The sequence below is a fragment of the Oxyura jamaicensis genome, chromosome 12 (assembly GCF_011077185.1).
Source record: "Oxyura jamaicensis isolate SHBP4307 breed ruddy duck chromosome 12, BPBGC_Ojam_1.0, whole genome shotgun sequence".
Taxonomy (NCBI): Eukaryota; Metazoa; Chordata; class Aves; order Anseriformes; family Anatidae; genus Oxyura; species Oxyura jamaicensis.
Genome location: NC_048904.1, coordinates 12,785,373 through 12,813,288, shown reverse-complemented (window position 1 = coordinate 12,813,288; position 27,916 = coordinate 12,785,373). Strand labels below are relative to the sequence as shown.

Below are 27,916 nucleotides of genomic sequence, written 5' to 3'. Positions count from 1 at the left end.
AAGAGCAGAGGAAGGGAGGAACAGAAGGAACAGAAGGTTGGGACACGACTGCAGGGACCCATCCCAACCAGGAAATATGACTCTTGGAGCATGCTCTAATCGTCCTGCAATCCATATGCTGTGAGATCAGACCCAGATTTAGATACGGGCTATCTGTCATTTATGAGGTCACGATTGTGGCACCTCATACTAACAAAAAGCAAGCCCACCAGGAGCTGTGATTCTGTGCTCAGCACGCTGATGACACGTCACAGCGCAGTGACTGCAGACAACTTCCCCAGCAATGCTGTCTCCTAGCTGCAGGAAGGATGGCACTGCAGACAGGTATGATCTCCAGCCCAGTCATGCACTGACACTGCTCCCTTGCTGCATCCTAATCTTGCTCCATGTCTGCCGTTACTACTTCACTGCATCACCAGGAGGACAGCCTGGAAGGAAATATTTTCTGTTTATGCTTCATTGAATCCCTAAGCCAGCCTTGCAAGAAACCAGCCAGAACTTCTGCACAATGCTTTCACCCCGTCTAAATGTTACTGCCGAGCAGAGCTAGAGATTTATTTCCCTAAGTCGTAAGTGAACTGATAGCCAAATCTACTGAAGTAGATCTGAAAGGGTCACACAAAAACATTCCTTAATCTAAATACTTTAAATGACCTGTATATGTTCTTAATCGTGCTTGCTCTGCTTTAATAGCTACATCATTTGAAACCATAACGCCATGCTAAGTAAAACACACTCATAACAGCTCCAGCACCCCGAGAGACAGAAATTTTAAATGAGCACCTATCATGTTCACAAGCAATGGGACTATGAAGTCCATCAATTTTAAACCCTCACTTGGGATACACTACACATCCCTCAGAATGAGGAACAAATCTTTCAGATAAGGAACAAGCAAAAAGATTCTTCCTCCTTATAGAATTAAAAATATTATTATGAGCATGGAACAAGTACGTTAACACTTACGGCATCTGTAAGAGCCGTGAAACAGTTGGCATGCCATTCTTCATAGCTTCACAGGTCAGAATGGATTCCAACACAGACACTACCGAAGAAAAAAATAAGTATGGACACATTTTTGCACTACAGAATAGCAAACAATTTTTAATGAAAGCCTGGCACTTCTGTGTTATGCTCCCCCACGTATTCCATCAACTAAGCAGTGATGAAGCTTTATGACACATGTTTTTTATTATAGTATTATTGTTACACATACAAACTTTTCAAGAATGTTAGACATGAGGCCAGGGGATCCAGGCGTCTAGTCACTGCACACTGTTCTATCACTCAGTTAAAATAAACAGATTTATATGCTACATATGAGGAAAACCACATTTGCTATTTTTTTAAATTGCTAAATAATAATTTCCCGTTACAGTCTGCAAAATCCTAGTCTCCTATTTCACAACATTTCAGCTTTAGTAAAAGGTAAGGGTACCCAGGAGGCTGAGACTGACACTGAGTGAATGTATACTAACCAACAAACACGGATGGTGCAGGAGGGAAGCTGTCTACTGGAATCGTATCTGGGGGTCTTCCATATGTCATTTCATACAGTAAGTGCCCAAAGCAATGTACATCAATGCTTTCTAAAGTCTGTAGAGGAATAAAAATAAAAATGAGAAAAACACAACTTGCCAAAACTAATTGGTTGATCCACAACCAGTGGATCATTAAGGATCCACCAACTGGAGGAATCATTAAGTTCCCAACCACAGCCTAACCCTGCACAATTTTTACCTCAAATGAAATCTCACCATCTCAGGCAAAGGAAGGTACTTCTTTCTTTCAGCCAATGATAATGCAAACCAGAGCACGTTATAGTCACGTTCCATAAAAATGCATAAGGAGCAAATTCATTTCATACACAGCAGATTAGAGAACTGTATGTTGATACAAATCACAGCTGAACACATTTTCCTAGCTACATCAAACAGCAAAGAATGAGATTCGTGACAATATGACCAGCTGCCACTTTGCTGTCTTTGTAACTACCTCCCTGTAGAAATACATACCAAACAAAGCTAGGAGAGCTTCTTTCACCCCTCCTTGGGCTTGTACAAGCTGTACTTATGTGCTAAGTTCCCAGACAGCATATTTCAGAGATTTCCGAATCATGTTTATACAGAAGTGGCTTCTCTTACTGGAGGAGGCTTAGTGCTTCCATGGCACTAAAAGACTTGGACTAACCATGAACTTTTGATCGTTTCTCTTGCTAAACACAGTAAAACTTGTTTTGCAAGGTCAGCAAGCAGCTGTCTCACGACGCTGAATGTTACTTATTACAATAAGCATTGCAAGGCAAGGCACTAGCTAAAAGACTGTATCACTACAACAGGGCAAATTAGGTTTAATATTTTGTAGGAAGATAGTATTTTCCTGTAAAAAGGTGGTAGGGGATGGTTGAGGGAGACATTTTTCACTCATGTCAGTTCTCCAGAAACACTAATTGAGGATAAAGGGACGTGTAAGAGTCAGCTACATTAATTTTCTGAAACTTACATTAATTTTCCGAAACTGTGCAAAGTACGATCGATAAAATGACGGAAGTCCCAACAAGGAATTTTCTAGATCCAGTAACTTGCACGTGTCCCCATCCAACATTACATTGGCAGAGTGAAGGTGGCCATAAGGAAATCCTTTCTCATGCAAGAATTTTAATACCTGAAAAAAATCCAAGACAGAAGCACTGTCACAAGACACTCTGATGATCTCAAGATCTCAAATGCTCCAATACTAAAGCAGACACATAATAGATGAGGCCTCTAATTTGGAATGCCTGCTCAACTTGATGTTCTATCTACATCACCTTTGGCTGACTACTCATTCCCATTTCACTAGTAACATTTCTCACAAAACAAACATTTGATGCTAATACTCAAAGCTGGCTTATGGACACCTCCCAGAGAGACGTGGAAACTGAAAGTCACAATTCTACAGAATATTAGAGTTTTAAAAAAATAGAAAATCGGTGACAATGATTTTGTGGTCCATATTCCATAAGCTATGAATTACTTCTTTCCCTTTTCTCCCCATGGTGTATAAACTACACTACCACCTCTCTCCCACCTCAGCTCCACATGTTACAGCTGCCTTTTTATTATTCTTGTTTGTTTGTTTTTTGTCAGAAGTGGCCTCACACATACATATCTAAATTCAAGTACCAGCAGTTAATCTCTATTTAAATTTAGCTTTGAAGTCTGCTGCCAAGAAAAAAGCTTGCATGCACAAAAGTTTGTCTATTTTTTCTACCTAGTTGGTAAAAAAAAAAAAAAAAACAATCACACAAACACCCACCAACACACAAAGGCTGGTAAAGAAAGCAAAAAAAGAAAAAAAATAAATACCTCTAATATTTGTCTTCCATATGTTTTTATTTGCTGAAGTTCAAGACCTTGAATTTTTTTAGGATTGCAATACTTCTTCAGGAATGGGTCTTTTGGTTTTGCCTTTAAAAGAAGTATACATATCAAGTATCATGCCCAGAAAAGCCAGGAATTGTCTTAGTTTGCTTAGCAAAACATTGCAAATTGTTTTAGGAAAGACATACTATGGTCATTCCAAGAAATACTCTAGCATTCGAGTTGGAGAAGAGAAAGAGAAGGCATTACCTTATAAATAAGGTCCTTTAGCGTCCCTTTTTCACTGAATGGTCTAATAACCAGTGCTGAAGATTCATTGGCAGTGGCAAAAGTGATTTTGTAAATATAGGGATGCTACCAAAAGAAGAAACTGTAGGTAAGTTTCAGATGACAGATTTTGTAATTAACTTTTGCTTGATTCACAAGAAACACAAGATCTGTCTGAATTGTATGTTTGAAGTAATAAATTGGATTCTGTCAGTGACATTTGCTCAAGTTATTCACTCTTAACCTGAAGCAAATGCAAAGAAAACTTCACAAGGACATTGCTCAATATCCACAGAAAATCCAGAAAAATTCACTGTCCTCTTTGTTTTAAAAATTAAAAGATTGGCAGTTTAGACAAGTGAAGAATCCACCCCCGTTAACACTTAATGCATGAGCTAAGCTAACAAACTCATTCATGGTTTTATACAACTATGGCACACAAGGAAACAATGCATTAATAATTGTCATAACAGCTCTATGTCTTTAGAAATCATCGTAACGACTTCCTGGAACATTATGAAACTAAATGAGACAGCATATGTTGAAATAAACTACACGTGCAACACATACATTAACTGAAATTGCTAGTTAGGAGGAGACCCACTGTTCATATCTTATTTTAGTATACTGGATTTGGTCTGGTTTGGAGGGTTAAAAAGCCTATTTTCAGCCTCTTTTGGTATGTGCATCTTCCAAGTTTCAGGACTGCACGTAGAGGTTTACCCATTTAAAATACCATCCTTTTCAGCCAGCCAAGTTTCTTGGACAGGTGTGCCTACTGGATTTATAAGGTGTCAGTTTTATGATTTGGCATCACACAGGAGCTTCAGCTATACAGCCTTCATCGCGCCTCTAGTAAGATAATGCTGTCCCAAGTTCAAAGAACCAAAAAAATAATTATTAATTCCACTGCCTTGTGCACTGCTGCCCAAGAATATCCCCAGAACAGTGGACAGCAATGACACCTAGGCAGCACTACCCTAACAGCCTAAAAACATTGACAAGATGAAATAAAAGCTCATGATCTCACAGTACTGTACCAGAAGAGAAAAATACAATTAGCTACAACTCTGAAACTTCTGTAAAAATCCTGCAGGTTTATTGTTTGCACTGAGAACGTGTTAGCTCCTATTGTGTGGGGAATTTAATTAAAAGGTTCACACATCTTCAAATGAAAGGAAAATTACAAACTATTTCTAATAGGCTAGATGTACTTCTGCAAGATCAGCCTTTGCAAGCACTTTTCTGTGTGCTGGCACAATTTAAGAGTCTTCAAGGAATACTCACAGAACAGGAAGAAAGAAGTTTCACAGCATACTGTAAGTCTTTGTCAGACAAGTATTTATCAGGGCCTAGATCAGCCTAGAAATAAATAGGAAAAGAAAGGCATCACAATATATGTTGCATTCCAGAAAGAAAATATGTTCTATATTCTGCTCACACAAATTAAGACAGCTGCTCAAAGGTAAATTTTAAACAGCAAATTACACACAAAGAAGCAAACTTTAAAAGGCTGAATGAATAAGGTTGTGCTTTCACAATACAAAGCATCTGACCTTACAGTAACCAAGTCTTATTGCCTGCTTCCTCCTCCGTATCTGACCTCTATTACTACCACTGTATGAACTCTGCCAAACCCAGACTGAGACACTGTGTAAACTGTGAACTCGTAAAGCGTTAACTCTCACCTTTCTTCCCCTCCACCAAAACCACCTCTCTTTCTAATGCAGGTTTTAGCAACACCCACCCTCCAGTAGTCTCACAAACAGCTATGCTGATACAATTAAGAAGGCAACAGGTTTCAACACAGGAGCATAACTAAGTGTTCAGTAACAACAACCTATTTGGCATCCAAAAATGCCTGTGGCAAAGGAGCAATTTGTGCCTTTCTCACCTACTAGCTTGTCAGAACAACTAAACAACCTAGTAAAAATAACCCAGTATTGAAAAAGAATCGCCTTGTTACTTTTGGTGAGCTATGTGACACTATGATCACCGGCTACATACATCATAACAACTGAAAAAAAGTAAACGGGGGTGCAGGAGTGGGAACCAGGCACAGAAATGTTCAAATTGGACTTGCCACCAGTGGAAAGAAACAGAATTTTCCACACCACACAACCAACTAAGGGCTCTCAAGATGCTCTCAAAGCCTGAGCACTTAAATCTGTCACTAATACCAGGCAGTTGATATAAACAAAATAAGGAAAGTTCATTATTAAAGACTAGGGAATACTATAAAAGTATATATACCCAGCTTAACATTAGCCGTTCCTTTGGTTGATTCTTTATCTTCATTAAGAAATATTTCTTACGTATTCGCCAACCTACAAGAAAAGAGTTATCATCAGGTTTAATTAAAACATGAGTAAATCACATGGCTTACAGGCTGGACAAGGTTTGTAAGCAAAGATAGTACTGTTATCTCAGGACAACCCACTGGAAAAAATAAGACAAGTTTTCACATATAGGTGTTCTTCTTACCTATATCTTTTAACGGCTCCACCACTTCCCACTTTGGCTCTGATCGGAAGAACATTGAAACATGCTGTAAGGCAATTTCTGGAAAAAATAAATGTTTTTGAGAGACTATTTAATGTGATTTTTACACATATTAGGTAAAGCTCAATGCCAGAAGGAAGCCTGCAGGAATTCAGACTCAGTCAGCAAAATCACTTTAAAAGGAAATCAGATAAAAACACAGTTAAAGGGCATTTGCATTTTTAACCTGCGAACTCAAAACCACTGAGAAAACAGAGAAAGAAAATACAGCTTAATGGGTTAGCCTTCTGTTTCTACTCGATCTACATTTCCAAGCCTAAATCCAGTGCTCACATCTAAGACTTCCCACAGCTGGAATACCCTACATTAGATTAAAAAATGTTTTTGCCATGCTTGCAAAAGGGCCAACTTGTAAATCTCTTAATGTGCAGCTACACCGTCATTTTTAACATGTAAATTCATCAACTCTTTGTTTCGTTACATGTTATTCTGCCCTTTTCAGTGCAGGCAAAGGTATTTTTCTAGCTATCGTGATCCAACATGCATTTCTGAGAAGGAAAACAAAAAAACAAAACAAAAACCCGACACCCTTCTGGTTGCTGAATTCTCTCACAGCTGGGAATACAACTGGTGTATTCATGAAGCGATTTAAGGGGAAATCTCAGTGGGAAGTGGTGACAGCAGGGGCAGAAAGGGAACCATGCCAGCAAGTAGTTTTCTCTAACGTGGCTTATCTTGGTTTAGAAACACTGCAAAAAGGTAAGGATGCACCATATCTCTCTGCAGTCTATCCTCTGTCTAAAAATACGCTATGAAAAAGAGAGGTAACAACACAATAAATATCAGCTCACTGCTCCGAGATTAAAAACAGACAAATTGATGGTGTCTCCAAAGACCATAGGCAACAATTTGATTGCTACTTACTTCTTTGCAACTTGCAAAAAAAATAATCTCGATGAAAGCATTCAGAATTAACACAGAAATCACAGTACCTCCTAAAGGATTTAAATTGTTTGCTCAGCATTAGCCAGACAAACTGCATCCTTAAAGAGTTACTAATAATCCAAATCTCCTCCACAGCTTAGCATAAACATCCGGGAAATGTTCTTTGCACTTTGAAGCTGAAGACAGAAAAATGTTACATAAAGAGAGAGCAAAAAGACAAGTGAAAAGGAAGCAGTAAGTTCCTGCTTGAGTAGGCTGGCTGTGCTTTTATGAAAACAAGCTTTGCATTTTGCAAAGAGTCTGTGGTGTGGGTTTCATCACGAAGAGGAAGTTTTTCAGTCTATCATACAAATTCTAACCATTTCCAGTGGATGAAGCCAGTCAAATTCAAAGAAGAAACATTTAATGAAGAGAACCAATCTCTGGGACACCATTTTAAGGGATGCACTGATTTTCCAACAGGGAGGGGACCATGGCTTAATCAAGGAAAAAACGTTGAACCTATCTCAAACAATTAGTTGTAAGAAGTGGCACAACCCAGTGCGATAGTGGGAGCTAGACAAGATGATCACATTTATTTCCCTTGATCTGAAAAATCTAAGAAACATGACAAATTTAAGCTCTGGTGTTCAGAAGATCAGCTGTTTTAGCAGACTACAGAACCGACAAGCTTACCTCCACCTCACACCCTGGTAAACAAATTACTTCCAACCCCCAGCCCAATCATTTATCACCAACTGGGTAAAAAAATAGATTTTGGTTTCATTAGCACCCTCTCCCCCAAGTTCAACTTATTTAGACCCTGACCCTCAACACTCCTCTGTAGAATGATTCAAACATTTAGATTTGACAATCACTGCATCATTCATGCACAGACCTGGAAAAACATCATACCGTGCATGTGGTTATACATCAGAGTTTTGATAGCTTGTGTAGTTACACACGATAGTTTTACTACCCCTGTAACATGCTTTAGTGTAAATCCTTGCCAGCATTAATGGAAGACATGCACGCATGCTAAAGAGAAGCTGTAATGCGGTTTTACAGTTCCTCACTTACCAGTGTAGTTTACAGAGTAGCTGTTTGGGTCCAAAAATTTTTTTACGAGTTCACAGTTAGACAGTATGTGGTGGGAAGTAATTACATCGAGATAGGCCTGGAGTCCTTTCTGTCTTTCAGCTATGAATTCACGCTCCATATTTCCAATCAACTTTTTTGGAGGAAGAGGTAGACTTAGAGCTGAGATCTTAAAAAGAGAAGGAAAATTACTAACAGCGCTCTCAAAATGCCTCAGGGATGTAGACTAACAATCCAGAAAATAAAAGATTCTGAGCAGTGAGCTAACTACTATATAATTCTTTCTATATCATTTATATACAAGCTTTTATGGTTTTTAAGGTACTATCATCAGAGAGAGGTAGTCAGACAATAGCTTGCATCTCAGTGTGAAGAGATCCATAAACAGAATGACAGTGACGATGCAAGGAGATAGATTTTTGCTAGTGAGTCATGCATTTAAGATCAATACACAAAGCTTTCAGATACTAAATGGCTCCTGTTCTCAGCCAGATTCTTTGTACACCATACCTGTGCACACATACACAAGAAGCACACGAAACAAACATAAATACCTTACCGTTTTCTCCTGCAAGATTTACGCTTTATTAAAGAAGTGCAGATTAATAACTTTCCTCTTGCCTCTATTGCTTTTATGGGTAATTTCAAGCCCTTACTCTCAGTATTTAAAATTTGTAACTTCAGATATGGTGCAACTTTTCCACTTTCTTTTCTGAATTTGTTGTTATACACTTTTTAAACTGCTATCTATCCTTCAGTCTAGAAATAGCTGCAATCTACGGGCATATACAGTAGTTGTTTAATGTTGACGTGTGACCCAAAGCTTCAGATAAAATCTGAGAAATGGTTTAAAATAGGAAAATGAAAAATTATGCAGAAATCCAAAGCTTTATGTAAGTCAGATCAAAGATACCATCTTTAAAAAACAAAACTAGGCTGCACACTGTTTATATTCAATTACATCAGATGAATCACCAGAATAAATTTTTCATGTTGTTAACACATCGTTGTCCTGCAGATCAAAGCATCTGCCTCAGGTGTGCTCCATCTCCACAGGTGTTATCTTTAAGAATTGCAGGAATCAATTCCATTAAATGCAACAACCTCACTTCTAAAGCAAACAGGTCACCGAGGAGAAGACAGGGACTTCTGAGGGTTTGAACAATCCTCGTTTTAACTAGTGGAAAAATGGAAGGATTAGTTCAGTGAACTGTGGCTGAGGTAGCAATCCCTTTCCTTTTCTCCTCCTTGAACACAGAAATTGTTTCCCCCTGCCAAACCGTGATACTTCTGGCTCTGACTACAAATCATAGGCTGAAAAAGAGCTGTGGCTACATCTGAATTACTGAAGATGTTAATAAAAATCATCGTATCCACTGAGCTTTTATTAATGCTCTTTTACACCCAAAGGAAAAACAAAATAAAAATCCCAAAGCAACGTAGCACTACATACAACCTGCATTTCACCACATCAGTTTGTGTACCACAGGCATACAGAACCTCTGGCAGACCACTCCTGCCCCAACAGTTTCTGAACAAAAACAAAATGCGCTTCTGACACGACTCACTTGAAGAGCGTGTCAAATCACAATCACCTTTACCTTCTTGACCCGACAGCTGCCTACCATTAGACAGAAAAGGACTCCAGTTCAGATGCTTTGAAACCACTACTTCTTCTGTTTCATTTCAGTCAACCACCCATTTTCTATTTTCCAGAGGAAAGTGGCATTCACCCCCAGTTTTTGTAGCTATCTGCCCAAACCCGTGGCACAGTGAGACCACTGCCTACCCCAGCCACCGCCTCACCGAGGTCCCGACCTGCCCAACACAGGCGTACATCCCAGTGGCCCCAGCTCAGCTCTGACCCAAGGATGGGCTTTGCCACAGAAGAACCTGGGAACAAACTTCCTTATCTTCGAACCGCAGCCTGCACTGGAATATCTGTTCAAGAGCTGCAGTTTAATAATTCACAAAAGCCAGATATCTTGCTGTAAATACTGTACCAGTAACTCATTTAAAAGAGCAGAAGAGCGGGCAATAATCTCCACACATCTCTGTCAAAGCAGCCGAGAGGAAGAAATGCAGGATGGCCTGCAAGGAGCTTTTCAATCTGGTACGCGGCTGGGGCTCAGGGAACCTGGCTCAAAACTTTCTGATGCAGATCAAGGTCACAGACATACACCTCTCCTTATTACCAAGACATTTGGTAAAGATGCATCCCTAAGCCTAGGACACGTCCGAAGTTCTCAGTCCTTACCATTATTGCATAGGTAGCTTCGGATTAACAGTAGAAAAATTACATTTCAGCTCAGCTGCAGCTTTCTGTTCAAACTGAAGCACCCAAACCTACAGAGATTGAGCGTGCCACAAGAACTGAAAGAACTCAGAGCTTTACAGGCAAAGGAACCCGAGCAGGGTTGTTGTTTTTTTTTTCCTAGTGACATTTTAGTTTTGAAGGAAGGGGATTATTTTTTTTTTTGCGTTTTCTCATTGCCTTTTTTTTTTTTTTCCTTTTGGTGGTGGTGGTTTGTTTGGTTGTGGGATTTTTGTTTGTTGGTTTTTACTTTTTAATAATTTCTACATACACAAGTGAAAGTTTAAAATGTTTAAAAACAACTCACAGGACCTGAACATTGTGATGAAATATTGCTGCTTAGAGTTCTGGATGGAAAGAACTGAGGAGTGCTGTATGTCTTAATGGATCAGAAAACCACAGCTCCAGCATCACAAAGAGCAATTTATAAAAAAAAAAGCTCAAGAAAAAAACAGGTGGGGGAAGACAGTAATTTCAGAATGTTTTTCATCAGGTACTGTGTGGTGTCTCTCGAGCCCTGACATACAGAACAAGGCTGGAGAATGGTGTTTGTCAAAAGCAGAGCTGTGCAACCTTGATAATGGCTTAAAACTCACCTCTGCTGGGCTGAAGAATTACACGTCTGAGGGCGGCTCCCTACAAGAGGTATGGAGAAAAGCCTATCTCCAAGCACAGTCACATCTTTGCCCTCCCAGATGGCTGAAAGCAGAATAATCTAGGAGCTTGGGATTCAGGGAGTGAGCAGGAGTTTGCACTGATGAAGGCCAAATGTTAATGAACATGACATGTTAGTTTAGCTGCCCTCTACGTTTCCTCCTGTCCAAGTCAGAGGGGTACGTCCTGATGATTGTTTGATCTTTTCTAATCATCCACCCAGGCCTAACCTGTCATCTCTAAATTTAACGTCTAAAGAGGTCTGTTTTCTTTTCCACTAAAGCTGCCTCATTTGAAAGTTAAATGAGAAGACAACAAAGCTTTCTCATGCTTGAACACGTTCCCCATGGTTAAGAGGGATTTACAGTAGATTAAAAAATAAAATAAAAAGAACTATCTTCTTTTTAAAGCCTCGTCAAAATTGTTTCTCTGTGATCACTATAGAAACTTGACAATGGTTAAGACTACAATGACTCCTGTGCACTATGTCGACCAGCACCATTTCATTTCCTTGTGTTCCCGTAAGTGCCTATCTAATCTTAAATCTTGGATTTTGCTGGAGCAGGAGATACCTTTGTATGGCATTTATTCAGCACATCACACCAGAGGTTTCTGGGTCATGACAAACGTTACTGTGTGCTACTGCATATTCAACAAAATAATTACACAACCCAACCACACTGCCTCTATTGAATTATGACTAATTTGCTCCCCCATCTACCTTCTGCTTCAAATTATTCCTGCCCTATCAGCATGCACGATTCAACATCCTGACAAGTTTTTGCTCACCGAGGCTCATCAAGCAAATAGCTGGTTTGACTGGGGGGGAGGAGGGGAGCGGAAGCTATATTAAGTTCCCAAATTCACACATTTAATGGGGGGAATTAGTCATAAAATATACCCTCAAGTCACAGCAGTGCTGGCTTTTTGTCTTGCTTGCCTAGTACCATGCAAATCTCGAGTAACAAGTTTCACTCCAGGAGATGCCAGTCACTGCTGCTTCCCCCCTTCTCCCAAACACACTCCTATACCCTGCTTTTTCCCACACAAACTAAAAAGAAATAATTGTCCTAAAAAGCAAAAGAAAACACAGTAAGTCCTGTGTTTAAGTAAGGAACACTTTTCAGTGATACAGAAATCCATCACATGATAAGCAGCATCTGGAAGTGCTTTTAGACGAATATAAATAATGAGACACATAGCACTTCAATGCTGAATTTATAAGGTTGGTATGTGCCTTGGCTTTCTCCAAATCAAAGGAGGAGCAAATAATAACACACAAAACCGGAAAAGTCACAGTACTGAAGGGAAAGATTCAGTATCTGCCAGTCTCCACCATTTATATATAAATCGGTCCTATTGATGCTAAGATTATCATTTTACAAGAAAAAAGCCTAAGAGTGAAGAAGTATACATTCAAGTTACATTTGAAATCACATTTTCCCTTGCGTGAATTTGTATTTTTTCTTCACTACAACATATAAAAATATCTCAAGACATTTTAAATACATACTTCTGACATCTCATATTTATATATCAAGGGTAAAAGTTACCTGCAAGCTATTATTAAGCAAGTCGAAGTCACTGTATCGCCTCACAATCTGCAAAAAATAAAGGAAAAGTTGAGGAAGCATATTACTTTTCTGATTATAATTTCACTGTTCAAAAGCCCATCAGAGAGGTAATTCCCATCTGTAATTCTCTTCTTCTTTTAGCCGTTTCTATACAAATGCGTAACCACTGGATTTATGACATACTGCCAGAGCACAAAGAAGAGTTTTTAAGGATATCTCGGCCAGAACAAAAATGCATTCCTGGATATTATCTTAAACAGCTTTCCAAAAAAGATTTATGAGCAAAGTTGCCTACAAGCAATGCATTTTTGCCTTATTAGAAGCAACAATTTTTCACGATCACCTTCGTTACTACTTCTAGGCTTTACTGGCCGTGGATCAGCAAGGCTGCGATTCTAGCACTAGAGAAGGCAAACTGGCATTAAAATGACAGCCATACCAACACATGGTAATAACATGACAGGCATTTTTTCTGCTTTCCTGGAAAATTCACAATAGCAGCAGACAACTTGCCTTCTGTAGCTGGCAGTAAGAGTGTTTTTCTCAGTTTTTGACCAAAGTATTTAAGCACTTCATGTTCTTAATTTACACCAACATTCCCCTCTCCAGCTCAAATTTAAGAAGCTAGGAAGAGAGAATTTTCAAGTTCTTCCTAAAAAGGCATCTTGGTTCCTGAACCAGAGTTTACAAAATTACCTGCCAACTGTTCTCTGCTGAAACTCCTCTCTGAACACGGATTATGTATTCCTAGTAAAAAGAAAAAGTTATTAAGAATGGCAACTAATGAGATTAAGAAAGTTATTAGGCACTTCTCCAAATATGACCACTACTACCCAATTAGGAACCACGCAGAAGCAGAAAATTCAGGTCCAGACTTCGAGCTTCCAGGTGAAGGTCCAAGCTAGGTTCGTTCAGACCATCACCAGCAGCTCGCTCTCTGCTTTGCAGAATTAAAGATGAAAAGAGGTCCAAGAGCTTGCAGAATGAAGCACTTGAATGCTCTCAGTTAAAGAAAAAGGTAAGAGTATACTCAACAAATATCATCTAACCAGTGGTCCCCAGGAATTACTGCCTCCATCATAACAGAGCAAAACGCCAGTACGCACCCACAGCTGCCCAACCTCTACTGGAGTTTCCTTCTGAATCACAATGCTGTTCAGGCAAGAAAGCTATTTCATTTTCTCAAATTCACGTAAAATATCCCTTATCAGCAACAGCGATCGAATATCTGTGGCAACTTTGAACCCCCTACCCATGAGAACAAATTCAAGACTAGTAAGCATGAAAACCACAGTATTTGACATTATAATCAAGGTGTTTTCCTGCAAAACAAGAAGCCCAGATCCTCATCAAGGATAAGGAAACTCCACAGAGCTGATTCCAATTCAACCAGCTTAATAATATTTGGAAATTTTCTAACAGAAACCAATTAAACAGACACATGGAAAGCTAAATTCACAACTAACATGGCTTTTCCTATTTTGTGACTGTTACTGCATTTCGGGAAGTAGGAAGAGACTATTTCACTCTCAGCCAGAAAAATGCAGCAACTGCTTATTCAGCAAGTCTCAAAGGAACATTGGCTATTTCTCCGAAAAAAAAAAAACACATCAGGGGTGATTCACTGTGCTCAGTCATTCATCTTTTCTAGTATTTTGAAAGCAGCGGAGTTATTGCCCAACCCCTTGTAGCACTTACTCGTTATCCAGCGATTAACCTTCGCTGTTGTACTCCAAGGAAACGCTCCCGGACAGGCAGAGCACACCAATTCATTAGACAACTGTCACAGCATCGTGCTGCTTACAACCACTCTGATCAATGTGACAGTCGTCTCCTCTGCAGAGCGTGGTGATAAACAACTCCCTCATTTCCTTCCTTCCCAGATCTCATTTTCACAGGACGATTATATTACAAAAACAGACTTGGGCCACAACTATTTTTTCACACAGACCATAGGGTTTTCTCATCCAGTTCCGCTCAGGTGTCCTAAAGCATTAATTGACCCCACATTTTAATGTCCCAGGATTCACAACCTACTGCAAGAGAGCATCCCTGGGCAGATGTGGCTGTTGTCTTTTCAGCACAGACAAAGCTAAGTCCCACCAGACTCCCCATATCAGCATCAAACTCAGTGAAAAATTGGCCACTTCAGCACTACTTGGTGAAGACAGCTAATGACAGAGCCCAATTTTAGGGGGACAGAGACCATGCCTGTGCCCACAGGAAAGAAATGAAAGTTGTGAGGAAGACGGGCACACTCCGAACAAGCTCTGTTTGGCCGCCTCGTATACAATGAGAAAACATGATAGATGGCACACAAAGGGCTAGCAACTATCAGAGCTCACTCCTGCTGACAATTTTTGGTATTTAAGACCAGGCTCAGTGAGGTCTAATTTAGCTACACTTTCCCGTGAGTCACGCAGAAATCCCCATGATGTCTTTCACTCCTACACAAACGGCTCTGAATTGTTTCCAAGACTCAGTTTACCGAGCAACTTCAACAGTGACCCAACAGCTGCCAGACTGCACAGAAAGGTCTCAGCAGGCAGAAGAGGGATGGCCTCGTGCTGCTAATGTGGCCCTGGGGCAGCAAGCTCACCAGCATCCGCTGCACAAGGTCCACCACCGCTCCCAGGCCACCTCCTGCCCCTCGGGGGTCCCACGCAGGTCAGGCTTGTACACCCGCTGCTTTTCCTCCCGGTACTGCTGAGCCAGTTCCTGCCAGAAGCCCAGCGTTCCAGCAGCAGTCCGACACGTACACGTACGTATGCGTGTATTTAAAGATGCCAAGCAAAGCAGTTTTACCTATGGGAGCGCTTCCTGGCTGCTCTCTTTAGTCAAGAAAGAGGAAAACAGTGTTGGGAGCAGGGAAAGCTGCATGACCCCAGCCTCACGCAATCTTCTTCCCACAATCTTCTTCCTACCACTACAAAGAGATGGAGATTCCAAAAGAAGTGTTTTCCAAACATCCACACGGCTCAGTGACTACCATGCTGCCCTTCTCCAGTCCTTTGCCAACAGCAAGCCCACAGTTACTGCCTGGCATCAACGTTACCCTGATCTTACCCTGCTTAACCGTTTCCACGCACAGCCATTCTGGAGGTGTTTTTTTCTCCCATTCCCCAAGAAATACCTCAGCATTCCAGCCTTAGTTAAAACATCAGCATCAGCAGTTCAGAGCCTCACAGGTAATTTTGTCAGCATTCCTAGGTGCAAGTCACACAGCAAAGTATGCCAAAACACAATTGTTGTTTATCGTCCCTCCTAGTTATTAAAACAGAAAGCAGACAGAAGAAAATACTTTTTGCGGAGACAAAATAGGAAACCCAGTGGTGCAATTAGAGATTCATTTTTATTAAAAAAAAAAAAAAAAAAGCAGAGTCTGTGGCCAATATTAGGTAATACATTTTGTTTTCCCAATAAAATCGTCTCCAAATTTCTGGCTCAGGGTAGCCAGCCTATTTTACAGATTTCTGCTCTGCATCTGTTTAATCCAACAGGCTTGAAAAGCCAACCATTATAAAGATCCAGTCACCTTCAGGTCACATCAACTGCAAGTTTGAAAGGGCTTTATTTTATAAGCATTAAAGAGAGGAAAGCCTAATTAAGCATGAATACAATCCCTGGTTAAGAAGGCTGGATTGCAACTATTTCTAATAAGAAGCTCTTTTAAGTGTTTATTAAGAAAATCTCCCATGTGAAAAGCAGCAACAAAATCGGGAAAGCTGCTCAGCTCGGGCACCTCTTTGCTCCAGGGCAGAGTCCGTATTTACAGTTGCACAAGCAGCCGCTGAGCCCATCTGGTGCAGGAGCAGCGCCGGCGGTGTTTACCTGCGTTTGAGCACACGTGAGTGGGCGCACTGTACGGCTCCGCGTGCACCGCACTGCTCTGTAGTAGTGACTAAGCCATCCAACAAGTGAAAGCTATGAAGTAGGACAACTGCAGGAAAAAAAAAAAATAGGACAGGCGTTTACGTGTAATGAAACGTACTGAACGAGCAAAGCTCTGGAGAGAGATGAAAGAAACGAGGGCATTTCAACACGCCGTACCACCCTGGCCTTCGTCAGAAAGGGGAAAATGTTCAGCATTTCTCAGGAAAGACTCTGTAGTCAATAAAAATGCCTTAATTATACCGCAAGATTTTGTAGGAACCAATATCTTGCCTGTGGTCCTTGCAGGAGTTACAGATGCAGTTTAACTTCGTAAGTTCTGCAATGGAAACCATAAGGTTGGAATATCTGAAATATATAACGTCCTGTGGAAGAACCACGTATCCAAAACATCAAACAAGAGAGCTCTAATAGCTCCCTGTCTAAAGCCACCTCTAAAAGTAATTTCATGGTATCTTTTTTCAAAGTGAAGGCAACCTTATAGAGATTGAACTCCTTATAAAGCAGATGTGCAAAGTCCTTTACAAGCTTTTAAAATATATTCTCAAGTTCTAGAAACATATGGCTCCATTTTTCGTAGCACAGAAAAACATATAGGAAATAACGTAGGAAAAAATGTAAGTGCTTTTTTCAACATGTTTTTTAAAATCTAAAAGCTATGAGTGTCAACATTCATCATCGCTTAAGGAAAATGAAAAATTCTGAAAGTATGTTACAAGAGGGATTTATTTCAGCTGTTCATTTCCAAATGCCTTTCAGACAAGGATGTACTGTAGCAAAATTGGCTGTTTCACTACTTCAATTTCAACATGAAATGCATGAAAAAGGAAAATTGCTTTGGAAAAGAATTAAGGAATGTTCAGAAGTACATGTATTACTCACTAGTGGTTTTACTACTTTGAGGTGCTCTAAAACTTGTACGTACAGATTTGCGGTTCATAATAGGGCGTATGTCTAGGTTATGGTGGAAGAACACAGCATCCTATTTTAAGACTTACACAGAAAGGCACTTTTAAACAGTGAACACGCAGAGGAAAGATTGCACCACAAAGCAATTTCAAGAGTGAAGAAGTATTAAAGCTGTAGTGCTGAGAATGCCCCCGTTGTCAGAGCACAACATTCGGCATTTAGATGAGACACTTGAAATGGTTTAATACAGCGGATGTAATTCCACTCCTAACGACAACGAATGCAGTGGCAACAAAACAACTTCATTTTCTGCAAAATGGCTGGTACACGGACCTACCAAGAGCACTGAAGCATGCCTGTGAGGTGTCCAACACGCTCTGGGAGTTGTACAGCTATTCTCGTGTTTTATTCAGTGCTAGCGATTAAAGCACAGAGAAGGAGATGCAATGAAGCTGGCAGGGGTCTGCCTACGTAATTTCAAATCTATTACGTGAGATACCATTGGAATGTGTTTGCAATATAAATTTATTTGGCTTTCAAAATGAAACGTACTCTATAAACACTGCACTACACAATTATTCGTATGTAAGTGCACATTCCAACAAAAGTCAGAATGCTTGTAACACGTGTAACCAGGAAAACAACTTTTGTGGAAAAGGCGTCGCTTCCACTGTCAGTTATCACCTGAAATAAACATGCAGAAAGAAAAACTCTGCTGACAATATCTTAGTTGAAACACAAAGGCACGGAGATTACAGACCAGCTCAGACGTACTAACTCAAGTAAGAACTTCTCAGCTCTTTTCACTTGGAAAAAACGTAAAGAGCTTGTGAGCAAACCAGAAACGTTTGCAGCTGCTTTCCTAAAAATCTAAAAACAAAACATACCAGGGGATCAGCATGCTCTTACTAAGCAAAAAGTACAAATCTCTAAAAAAAGAGTATTTTGAATACTACCTTTGTCCCTTCTTAGGTTTCTGGAGAGTTGAGGTACTACGTAGCAGTTTCAGGTTTGGTTTTCTATTTTTTACTTTCACCTTCATTCCCAGGAAACAGAAACTCAATTTCTGCCAAGTACGGCCCCTAAGTTATTCAGTTTACATTCACCCAGTCTGTTGTATTAAATCTCAACAGAAACTGCTTAGAACAATAGACCAGCAAACTATTCATTTGACACAATCTTTGGTCTTCTGGTTGGTATTTCTCCATGTCTATGGAGCTTTTCCTGAAATTCTTTGCCTTTTCCTCAGCTGGTTATTCAGCAGACTGGCTGTTTTCAACACCTGTAGAAAGTTTACATTATTACCAGCTCGTTTGTCACATTAAAGGTGCATCCAATCTGGGCCTACATCATCGTCACACGAATGCTTGTATAAGCAGCGATATATAGGAAAAAAAATATAAATGCAAACTTCAAGCAATTCTTACAGCATTAAGAAGGATTATAAAATTTTAATACATACTGCTGACAAAAGAATATAAAACGTATTCCTGGATGCCCTTGTATTTCAGCTTTAGAACTGGTCTGGCATATGAAGACCTAGTTTTCCAAACATTCGTTTGGGATAAAGAACTGTACAGATCTATACCTTGTTAAGAAATCACTTGGAGGTGGGGTGAGGGACAACCCCAAAAAGCACTGAGATAAAGACAACCGACTTCCTTCCAGCTATAATATAATGCAATATGATACAGTTCTAATGCCCCTCAGAAACACTTCAACATATACCCCTATTTCTTAGAAGGGATTCATTTATACACCACTTCAAACACAAGGATCTACCTCCATGACTTATTTAAACCAGGCAAGTTCAAATCATGGACAGCATTGCCCACTAATAAACAAATTATTCAGATACCAGGGACATAGGATGAAATGTCCGAAATGACAAAATGCTCCACTTACATCAAATGAGAAACCAAGTCTCTGTTATGGCTTCCTGTATTTTGTTATCCCACACTGTCTCTATATAAGCCATCTGTGCTACAGACACTTCAAACCATCTTTCAACTATCAACAGGGCTTCTGCAGTAAAACAAACAATTACTAATAGATGTATCGTAGAGACAGATTTTAAATCAAACGGCACAGTGCTTCAGCATTCTGTTATTAACAAGAGATCAGAACGAATCAGCAGAGATTCTTTTCTGAACATCCATTAGCAACAGAATACAGAGATGAAAGGCGGGGGGGGGGGGGGGCAACATTTGCTATCAAACTCACCCAGACAAGGCAACACACACAGAGTCTGGATTGAAAATCTACTTCCAAGTACTCATTCTAAAAGAATTTCGTGCCTTTTTTTTTTTTCCTAACCAGAATCACGCAAACCAAAAGAACATGAAAAGCTACTGTCATTTGCACTCGTGAAGCAGCGTAATAAGCCACAACACAAACCAAGTTAACGATGAAGCTGTAATACAGACTGCTAACTGGGCAATATTAGATGTTACGCAGCTTCTCGTGCGACTTGGCACATACGCCCCTCAGCCACCGAAACAGGTAAAAAGTATTAGGCTTGCCAGAGAATAAACCCGATCGGTTTTATTTATAACAGGGGTTACAACAATTGAGAGCCCACTAGATTCACAAAATCTTCTAGAAGATTTTTCATATGTGATTTCTGTTCAGAGGAAGGCTGGGGTATCAGTAAACGTGAGATCTTCATGTACATGAAAGTCCCCCTCCCCCCACTACAACACTTCCTGAGTGCAGATTACTTGTAGGAAAACTATTTAATAAAACAATCTTCAGATGAGCTGTATACCCCGTGGTGAATCTACAATTATTGTCATTCAGGTTGAGAACATTTAAGAGCATTCACCAGCTGCAAGGAACCAGTAAGAGGGATCAACAAGGCAGGAATGCTGTGCAAGGGGCAGAAGGAACACCCTCTCTCCACTTACAACTGCTTCCTACCGGTGTACCTGCGGCCGTAGTGCCTCTGGCCTCCTTTTTAGCCCAGCATCCCCGCTCTGAGCTAAAGGCAGGGATCAGAAGTGACAGCCCGCTCTCTCTCTGATTCTCTATCGCAGTACTGCTTGCTCATACTGTAAGTAAGCCTAGTTTTTAATGTGGAAAAATAACTGCAAACAGGAGGTTATGAAATTTGGACTATTACTGCAAGCTCAAAGACAGTGCAGTTCTCATGAAGGTGGCGTGCACGTGTACCACACATCCCAGAATTAACCTGTGACACAAAGTCACAAGAGGGCTCGTTCTGCTGGGTGCCACCGCTCCCTGTGACACAGAAAGCAAGCTTTGGGGATGTCCCTGCAGCTCGGCAGCCCCACTACAGCGGCACCAAGCAAAAGTCACTTCATCTTGGCCACTGAGATGGGGCAGCGAGAACCCATCTCTGCTCCAAATGTGGTGACACATCCCACGACAAGCAGAAATTACGGACACTTATTTATTCAGTCCCGCGGTGCGAGGCCTCTCACAGAACCCAGGATGTCAGCCCGGGGCAACACGAAGCCCACCGCCCGCCCCACACAACCACGGAGCTGCTGCAGGCTGAAGACCCATTTCACAGGACAGACAGGCAGGGGAAGCAGCAGCAGCACCAGCAGCCCCCCTACCCCACATCCCCACCGGAGGGGCTCCCCAAGGGCTGTCCCCTCACTCCCTGCGGTCCCGGGGCCCCCCCGTGGGCCCCCCACAGCTCCCAGGCCCGCCGGGCACCCCCCCGCCCCGCCGCCCCCACCTCCCCGCGCCGCCCGGGGCTCGCTCCCTGCCCAGCCCGGAGGCTCCTCGGGCGGTCCCCGACCCCGCCGGGCCTGCTGCCGGGGACCCGCCCGGCCCGGCCCCGCTCCCCCCGTTCCCTCTCGGCGCCCACCCCCGGTTACCCCGGCGCCTCTCGGGGTCCCCCCCCGGCGCCCCGGCTCCCTCCCGCCGCCCCCGCGGCCCTGCCCGCCGCCGCTCACCGTGTGGGAGTGCAGGCTCTGGCTCGCCTCGATCTGCGCTGTCAGCGGCACCGTGTCGTCCAGCAGCACCTTGCCGGCCGGCGGCTTCTCCATGAAAGCCATGCCGCGGAGGGCAGCGGGGACCCGGCGCCGCCGCCGCCGCCGCCGCCGCCGCCGCCGCCAACCTGCTTCCCTTCCCGGCCAGCTCCCGGCGCTGTCAACACGGCAGCTCCGCGCCGCCCCGCCGGGCCTTAGCGCCGCCGCCCGCCCGCCCTGTGGCCGCCCGGCCGCCAGGGGGAGCCGCGAGGTCTGTCCGCGGCACGCAGGCCGGCATGGCGCTCCTCCTCCGGCGGGGCCGAGGGGACGGCGGGCAGGGTGCCGCTGAGGTAACCTCCCGCTGCCGCTGCGCCGGCCGGGCTCGGTACTTCGTCGAGCCACGGCACAGCTCGCCCTCGGCTTGGCCGCCACAGACCGGCTGGAGGTTTTCCCTCAGGCACTGCTGGGGCTTGCAGCTCCCTACCTTTTTCTTTCATAAACAAACTATCATGAAAAAAACGCGTCGGATTCAGTATCGTCTGCATGGTTTATCGATTTCAGTTAGAGAATTTGCAAAATGTGACTGGGAGGTGGTCTAACTGAATTCCACAGCCTTTCCTTGTGGCAATAGCGTGCAACAATCCCACTTGGAAACCTACTGCCCACGTACCCTTTTGCCCTTTTACACTGCATACAGAAATTAATCTCACTTCAAACGTTGTAAGTATATGAGTACAGAGCTAGGGTTTGTCACAAACTTAGAACAGTTGGCACAAATAGCCTCGATCTCCCCTCTGCTGCTCCACGCTGACAGGAAAATGGCTGTGCACAGTGATGAAGCAGTTAAATCTCAGCCTAGAACAGCGAGCTAGCTTGACTTCCCAAACTTCTCCTTCTGCAGTTACCCTGGAGGTCAGATACAAATTTAATTACTGCCTCAACCTCCCACCTACTGTCTCACCCTCAGATTTGATTCACTCTGGTAATAGGCATTAACGTAACTTCACAACTAAAGAAGTAGATGAACAAAAACGAGAAGTACATGCCTGATTTGAAACAGTGCTTTGTATAGCAAAAATATGTTATCAGGCAGTGAGTGACCTAAGGCAGAAGAAAAAGAAGCAGGAAATGAATCAACACACAGACAAAAGATAAGGAAAGCTCTCAGTACTGGTTCCTTGTTATGAACAGGCCAAGCCCTGTGCTTTGAAAACAGCAGGAACATTTTAAACAGCCTAAATGTTACAACCACTGTCACTTGCAGCTGCCCCTCCCTATGATCCTGCCTCATTTAACACCTGAGGTTTGTTGTTGCATTATGGTTGTATTTGACAAGACATCACACCAAGACAGTATAGCTGTTTTACCAGCTGTGTTTGAGGACAAACATTCTTTTCATAGCAAATAACTTTTGAGGTTATTTGTACCAATGCACAATGCATTTCTGCTGCAGAGAAAAGGATGGGGTAATGTGCAGCCAGAAAAGGAATCACCAACTGAAAAGAGCCTGTGCATTTCCTACCTATGGTTCCCCTCATTCCTCATAAAGTATTTCAAGTGCTGCATCTTCAAGCTTTATCAGAAAGAGTATATTGTTTCTATTAAGGCTGGCTACTACTAATTTGCAGAGCTAAAGAACGCTTTGTTAGCTAAAACATTGCAAAAGAGCACTGCAACGTCAGCTAGAGGTTCAATACAGATTACATGAAGCAATCTTGCAGTACATGTGTATCAGTACCCCCACCTGTCTTTTTGCTTGTTAAAAACACAGAATTGTCCCTTCTCACCTGTGCTTGTTACCAATATAACTATTTTGTAAAACAATTATAATGTGTTTTAACCGGGCTAGTATGAAGCGCAGCCTTGATGAAAGGAACAGCCTCAGTATCAGCTCCTACTGCTCTAGACTTTCCACTGTAGCACAGCTTGTCTGAGAGTGCCACATCTGTCAGGCAGAAGTGCCTAGTTTCATTGGTTTCAGTGTGACGGTACACAAAAAACTAAAAGCTATAAGTCTCTTAATGCAGTTACCAGCAGGACTGAGTTTGTGTATAGTCTTTGGAAGATTGTGAAGGTTTTCTGTTGCAAATGTACTGGATTAAGAGATGTCATGTAAACAGATAGTCGAAACAAAGCATGTATTTTTGCCTTTACTGTGAAGTAGCATAAGATCAACAGCTCTAACTCTCTGACACCATGACTTTCACCATCCCTTCCATAACAGTCTTTCCACTTTCTTTGACTTTACATGATACTGAGATGTGTGCAACAGAGCTCTTCAGTCGTTTAACTTCCGCTGCAGCTATGACTTCTTCTCCAATATACAAAGGAGCTGGAAATCGAATCTCCTGAGAAAGAAATACACAACCTTGACCAGGCATTTTAGTACCCAAAACTGCAGAAATAAGTCCATTGATCAAAACTCCATGTACAATAGTTCTCCCAAACCTGGATTTCTTTGCAAAATCTTCATCTAAATGCAAAGGATTTGTGTCACCTGTTAAATCAGAAAAAGTAACAACATCGTTCTGTGTAAAAGCTCTAGTAAGTTCAGCTTTGTCTCCAACTTTTACGTGTAAACTCTGAAGTAAGGAACATCCAAGCAGAGAGCTTGTATCTGTCAGCTTTGTCACGGCTCTTTGTCGGAAATTCCCTCTAGAAATTCCACACCTGCAGAGCAGCAGCATCTTCTTACAATCAAACCAACAACTGCATTCAGTCCAAGACTAGTTCTCTACTGTTCCCAGATAACGCAAGAAGAAATGGAGATGTCTAGTTTGGAAGGAAGAAAAAAAAAAAGCATTAAAAAAATCAAATGCACTCCAAGTTGAAAATATTTACATTTCCCTTTTTTAAAAAAAGATTTTAAAGTTAGAGCTATGACTAAACAGAATTTTGGTTAGTCATGGCTTCAGAGACAAAGAATTCTTGGAACTCATTTTATTAAGCAGCATTCTCAGAAAAAAAAAAAAAAGCTCTGGAGATGTGCATTCATGCACACATTTTTAAATGAAGTGAGTCAACATTAACTATTGAAAAGGGTAGAAATAGGGTAAGGAAGTAAAGGACTGGACCAAGATGCAGGCAAAGAACAAAATTTTCCAGAAATTGTTTTTTCGCAGATATATTAGTATCAATGTTTCTCATTGGAATGAAACCATGAAGTGATGAGACAGCTGCTGTCAGATTTTAGAAAATTCAGCATAAGAAAACAATTGCTTCAACACAGGCCTATACACCTGCACTGAAAAGCATTTCACTCCCAAACCAAGATTTTCTTGCAAGTAGGCCACCTGTCTATTAAGAGGCCGCACGCACAACTAGCCAGGTGATCACACAGCAAGAACTGGCGTTTGGGGAAGCCATCCGGCCTACCTGCAGCACTCGGAAGGCACACCGTCTGTTCTGGTAGAAGCCCAGCAACGTCAGAGCGCTCCACAGCTTGACAAAGCCACTGAGTGAAAAAAATACAAAAGATTTATTAATAAAGTTTGTTTTTCTTTTTCTTTTTTTCTGCAGCGTAAACATCTTAAAGAAGAGTATGTTACATAATGAAACCTTAACAGCGTTTAACAGCAGGTAATTCCATCAATGAGTGCTAGTAGCAACACTGTGCCAAGAAGTGTTATTGTAATGACTGCAACATAGCAGATGCTTACTGTTACCTTGTCAAACTCACTTTACGGGCCCTGTTCATAAGTTCTTTCTGGGCCTTTAAGCTCCTTCTCCCCCTAAATCACCCACAGCTGTCTTCATTTAAATCTGGCAGCCATTCACATCTTTACGATAGAAAGATATCTAACGCCACTTATTTTCAGTAGTGTTTAGTTCCTACCAGACCATTCTGTTTTAAAGCAGGAATACTATGTGGATGCATCTGCGTTTAAAAACTTAGTGAATTTTAACTTATTTTCTGCATACTCCATGCAGATAGCAGCAAGTTAGCCTTAACTCTTCAGAGACCACTCTTAGACCAAGAGCTCTGCTTTTTTAATGAAAAATATTTTCATGACTGCATCTAAAGTACATACATACTGCACCTTACCTGCTAACAACTCTTAATATTGCAGAGAGAGTTTTTTCCTCATATGTTAAGACATCAACAGGCAAAGCTGCTCCAACCTATGTAAAGATATGTTGTTAAGTAAGTGCCATCCCATGCTCTTGCTGTGGTTTATAACCAAGAGATTTCACTGTCAGCACGTGCCTTTGGGAAAGTTATGCTCAAATCCCACAAGAACTTCAGCTACACCACCCCTCGTTTCCTGCAGCACTGCTCTGACAGAAGCCAGTTGGGTTCCACAACACAGCTGCGGGCCCCAGACACTGCCTGCCTTGTCTGAAGCCACCCAGCAACCAGAAAAAGAGGGTGGTTAGAGTAGTCAGGGCTCCCCCAGCTCCCCCATCCAGGCAGTTCCCTTCCCCTACTCCTCCTCACGAAGCACCCCCAGGACAAAACCCTCCCGGTGCCGACTTCCAGAGCCGGGCGGGCCGGAGCCGCAGGAAGACAGAGGCACGACCCCGGGAGCGCGGGTCGGGCCATCCCCTAGGACCAGCCGTCCCGTCCCGTCCCGTCCCGTCGCACCTCTCCGTGCAGCTCCCTCAGCGCCGCCACCACCAGCTGCTTCAGCTGCGCGGCGCTGGGCCGGGCCCCGCCGTCGGGCAGCTCCCTGCGGGGAAGCAAAGCAGAAGGCCGGTTAGAGGGAAGCAAAGCGGGGACGGGGACGGACGGGACGGCGGGGAAGGGGCCACGCACAGGCGGACGCGCAGGTAGTGGTGCCCCGCCGCGCTCCTCAGCACCCGGCGCTCGAAGGCGGCCGGCGGCGGCTCCGCTCTCGCCATCCGCCCCGTCATGGCGGCGCCCGCCCGCCCTACGGCGGCCCCGCGGAGTCAAGGCCGTCGCCATGGCGACGAGGCGGGCTGAGCGCCGCCCGCGGGCGTCGCCTCAGGGCGAGGAAGGCAACGAGCGGAGTCACGGAATCATCATTTGGAAGCGTTTTCTAACCTTTAGCTGATTCAACCGTCCCCCTGCCACCAATGTCACCCATTAAACCATGGCCTGAGGAGTCCTCAGGGCTGAAACGAGCCTCCTCAGAGCTGGGGGAACAGGTGGTGGTAAAACACCTGAGACCTGCATAAATGCTTGTGGTTGATCTGAAAGACTGAAAATCAGCAGAAAGGGTGGAAGTTCCTTTACTCTGAAAACAAAATGCCCAAGGCGAAGTAACATCCTGAGCCTAAGAACTTCACAGATTCTTCCTTTTAAAAAACATCCATCCAAGAACAAATGCTCACCTGGCAAGGTAACACTGCAGTAACCTACACTTAAGATAGGGCCTGACCCACAAGAAATTATTTGTCATCAAGCTAACCAGCCTGCATAAAGGTACTTCAGGTTTCAAGATGTTTTCTCTACTCATCCTTGGGATTTTCTCTGTCCCCTGGCAGCTTGGCTCCCTCAGGTCCAGGCACTTGGCGAGCCTTGGGGCTGACCCTAGCACACTGACTTGGGCGTCAGGCTGCAAGGGGCAAGGCCTTCCTCCCTTGTCATCTTCCTCCTGCTGATGGGACACAAACCTGGAGGCAGCACATTTAGGTCAACTACAGCCTTCGATGATTTGAAGGAGGTATTCATAAGAAAATGGCGACACGTTTCACAATAGGCTGTCAAGCAGCCTATTCTGTCTTCCAGATAGATCTTTTGAATGCTTAATCAACACCTTCCCTGCTATAGCCTATAACTTGTAATAACAGGCCTGTCCTAGTCAATATGGCACCATTCCTCCTACATAATTTTTTTCTGTAGGACTTAAGATTCTCTGCACTCTTTCCTTAAGTTCTCCTTTCCCAAGGAAAAAAATCCCAGTGCCTCTTTATCCTTCTGTAAAACATTACATTTTCTAGATCTTTACCGTGCTGTTGCCTTCTAGCCCCTTCACATGTCAACGCCTTCCTTTAGGGCCCAAAGCTGAAGTTCTGTATTCCAGCAGAGGCTTTCGCATGATGAGCACCACAATCCACCTGGACTACACTCCCAGACTCATTTAAAAACTGTGCAAGAAATACCAAATGCTTAGAAATGAAGCTTAAGCAAAAGCAAATGTTAAATGTTGGAACAGATATCACACATACCAAAGTTTTTGTTTGTTTGTTTGTTGTTTGTTTTTCAAATTATTTGTTTGGTTAAAAAAACAGCTTGCCACATAAAATTCAGTAGCTGTAAGTGTAGGACAGCAAGAGATCTCTAGTGTTCCTCCTAGGAACAGAGAACCAGTTAGCACAGTGCTCAAATAATATTTCTACAATAACGTGGCAAACATGTCAGAGCAGCCAATTTTATTTGGAGCAATCATTTTTACATAATTTTGTTTTAATTTTTAAGATATTAGTAAAATTTTGTCATCAAAGAGCAAAAAGTGGTGGTCAGATAACAAATAAATCTGTTTTGGTTATTGCAATAGTATGAGTGCTGTTCTCCAT

The 27,916-nt window shown here is 42.5% G+C and overlaps 3 protein-coding genes across 12 annotated transcripts in view; all 3 read right to left on the bottom strand.

The window, feature by feature from the left end:
* The window catches only part of PXK (PX domain containing serine/threonine kinase like), a 33,702-nt gene extending 12,009 nt beyond the window's left edge, over positions 1-21,693 (bottom strand). For 8 of the 10 annotated variants that reach the window (XR_004754192.1, XR_004754193.1, XM_035337968.1 and 5 more), the window contains exons 1-12: positions 21,422-21,693; positions 13,392-13,442; positions 12,675-12,722; positions 8,136-8,322; positions 6,114-6,191; positions 5,883-5,956; positions 4,917-4,991; positions 3,612-3,716; positions 3,348-3,449; positions 2,503-2,664; positions 1,479-1,596; positions 967-1,045 (exon numbers count right to left, since the gene is read on the bottom strand). Coding sequence is in view for 8 of the 10 variants with exons in the window: in XM_035337968.1 (XP_035193859.1) it covers positions 967-1,045; positions 1,479-1,596; positions 2,503-2,664; positions 3,348-3,449; positions 3,612-3,716; positions 4,917-4,991; positions 5,883-5,956; positions 6,114-6,191; positions 8,136-8,322; positions 12,675-12,722; positions 13,392-13,442; positions 21,422-21,523 (1,181 nt within the window). In the remaining 2 variants the exon portion in view is untranslated. Of the gene's footprint in view, positions 1-966; positions 1,046-1,478; positions 1,597-2,502; positions 2,665-3,347; positions 3,450-3,611; positions 3,717-4,916; positions 4,992-5,882; positions 5,957-6,113; positions 6,192-8,135; positions 8,323-12,674; positions 12,723-13,391; positions 13,443-21,421 lie in introns of those variants that run through there. The other 2 variants (XM_035337967.1, XM_035337975.1) reach the window with 2 other exon arrangements.
* A 1,870-nt stretch (positions 21,694-23,563) lies between these two features.
* Positions 23,564-24,150, bottom strand: HTD2 (hydroxyacyl-thioester dehydratase type 2). The gene has a single exon (XM_035337925.1). The coding sequence runs from the start codon at positions 24,121-24,123 to the stop codon at positions 23,617-23,619; it is 507 nt and encodes a 168-aa protein (XP_035193816.1). The 5' UTR covers positions 24,124-24,150; the 3' UTR covers positions 23,564-23,616.
* RPP14 (ribonuclease P/MRP subunit p14) lies at positions 24,071-26,350 on the bottom strand. Its single transcript, XM_035337926.1, has 5 exons — positions 26,193-26,350; positions 26,022-26,106; positions 25,482-25,558; positions 24,812-24,890; positions 24,071-24,208 (listed from the first exon to the last, which is right to left on the bottom strand). Exons 1-5 carry the CDS (start codon positions 26,288-26,290, stop codon positions 24,152-24,154), a joined length of 396 nt encoding a protein of 131 aa, XP_035193817.1. The 5' UTR covers positions 26,291-26,350; the 3' UTR covers positions 24,071-24,151.
* Between the last annotated feature and the right edge of the window lie 1,566 nt (positions 26,351-27,916).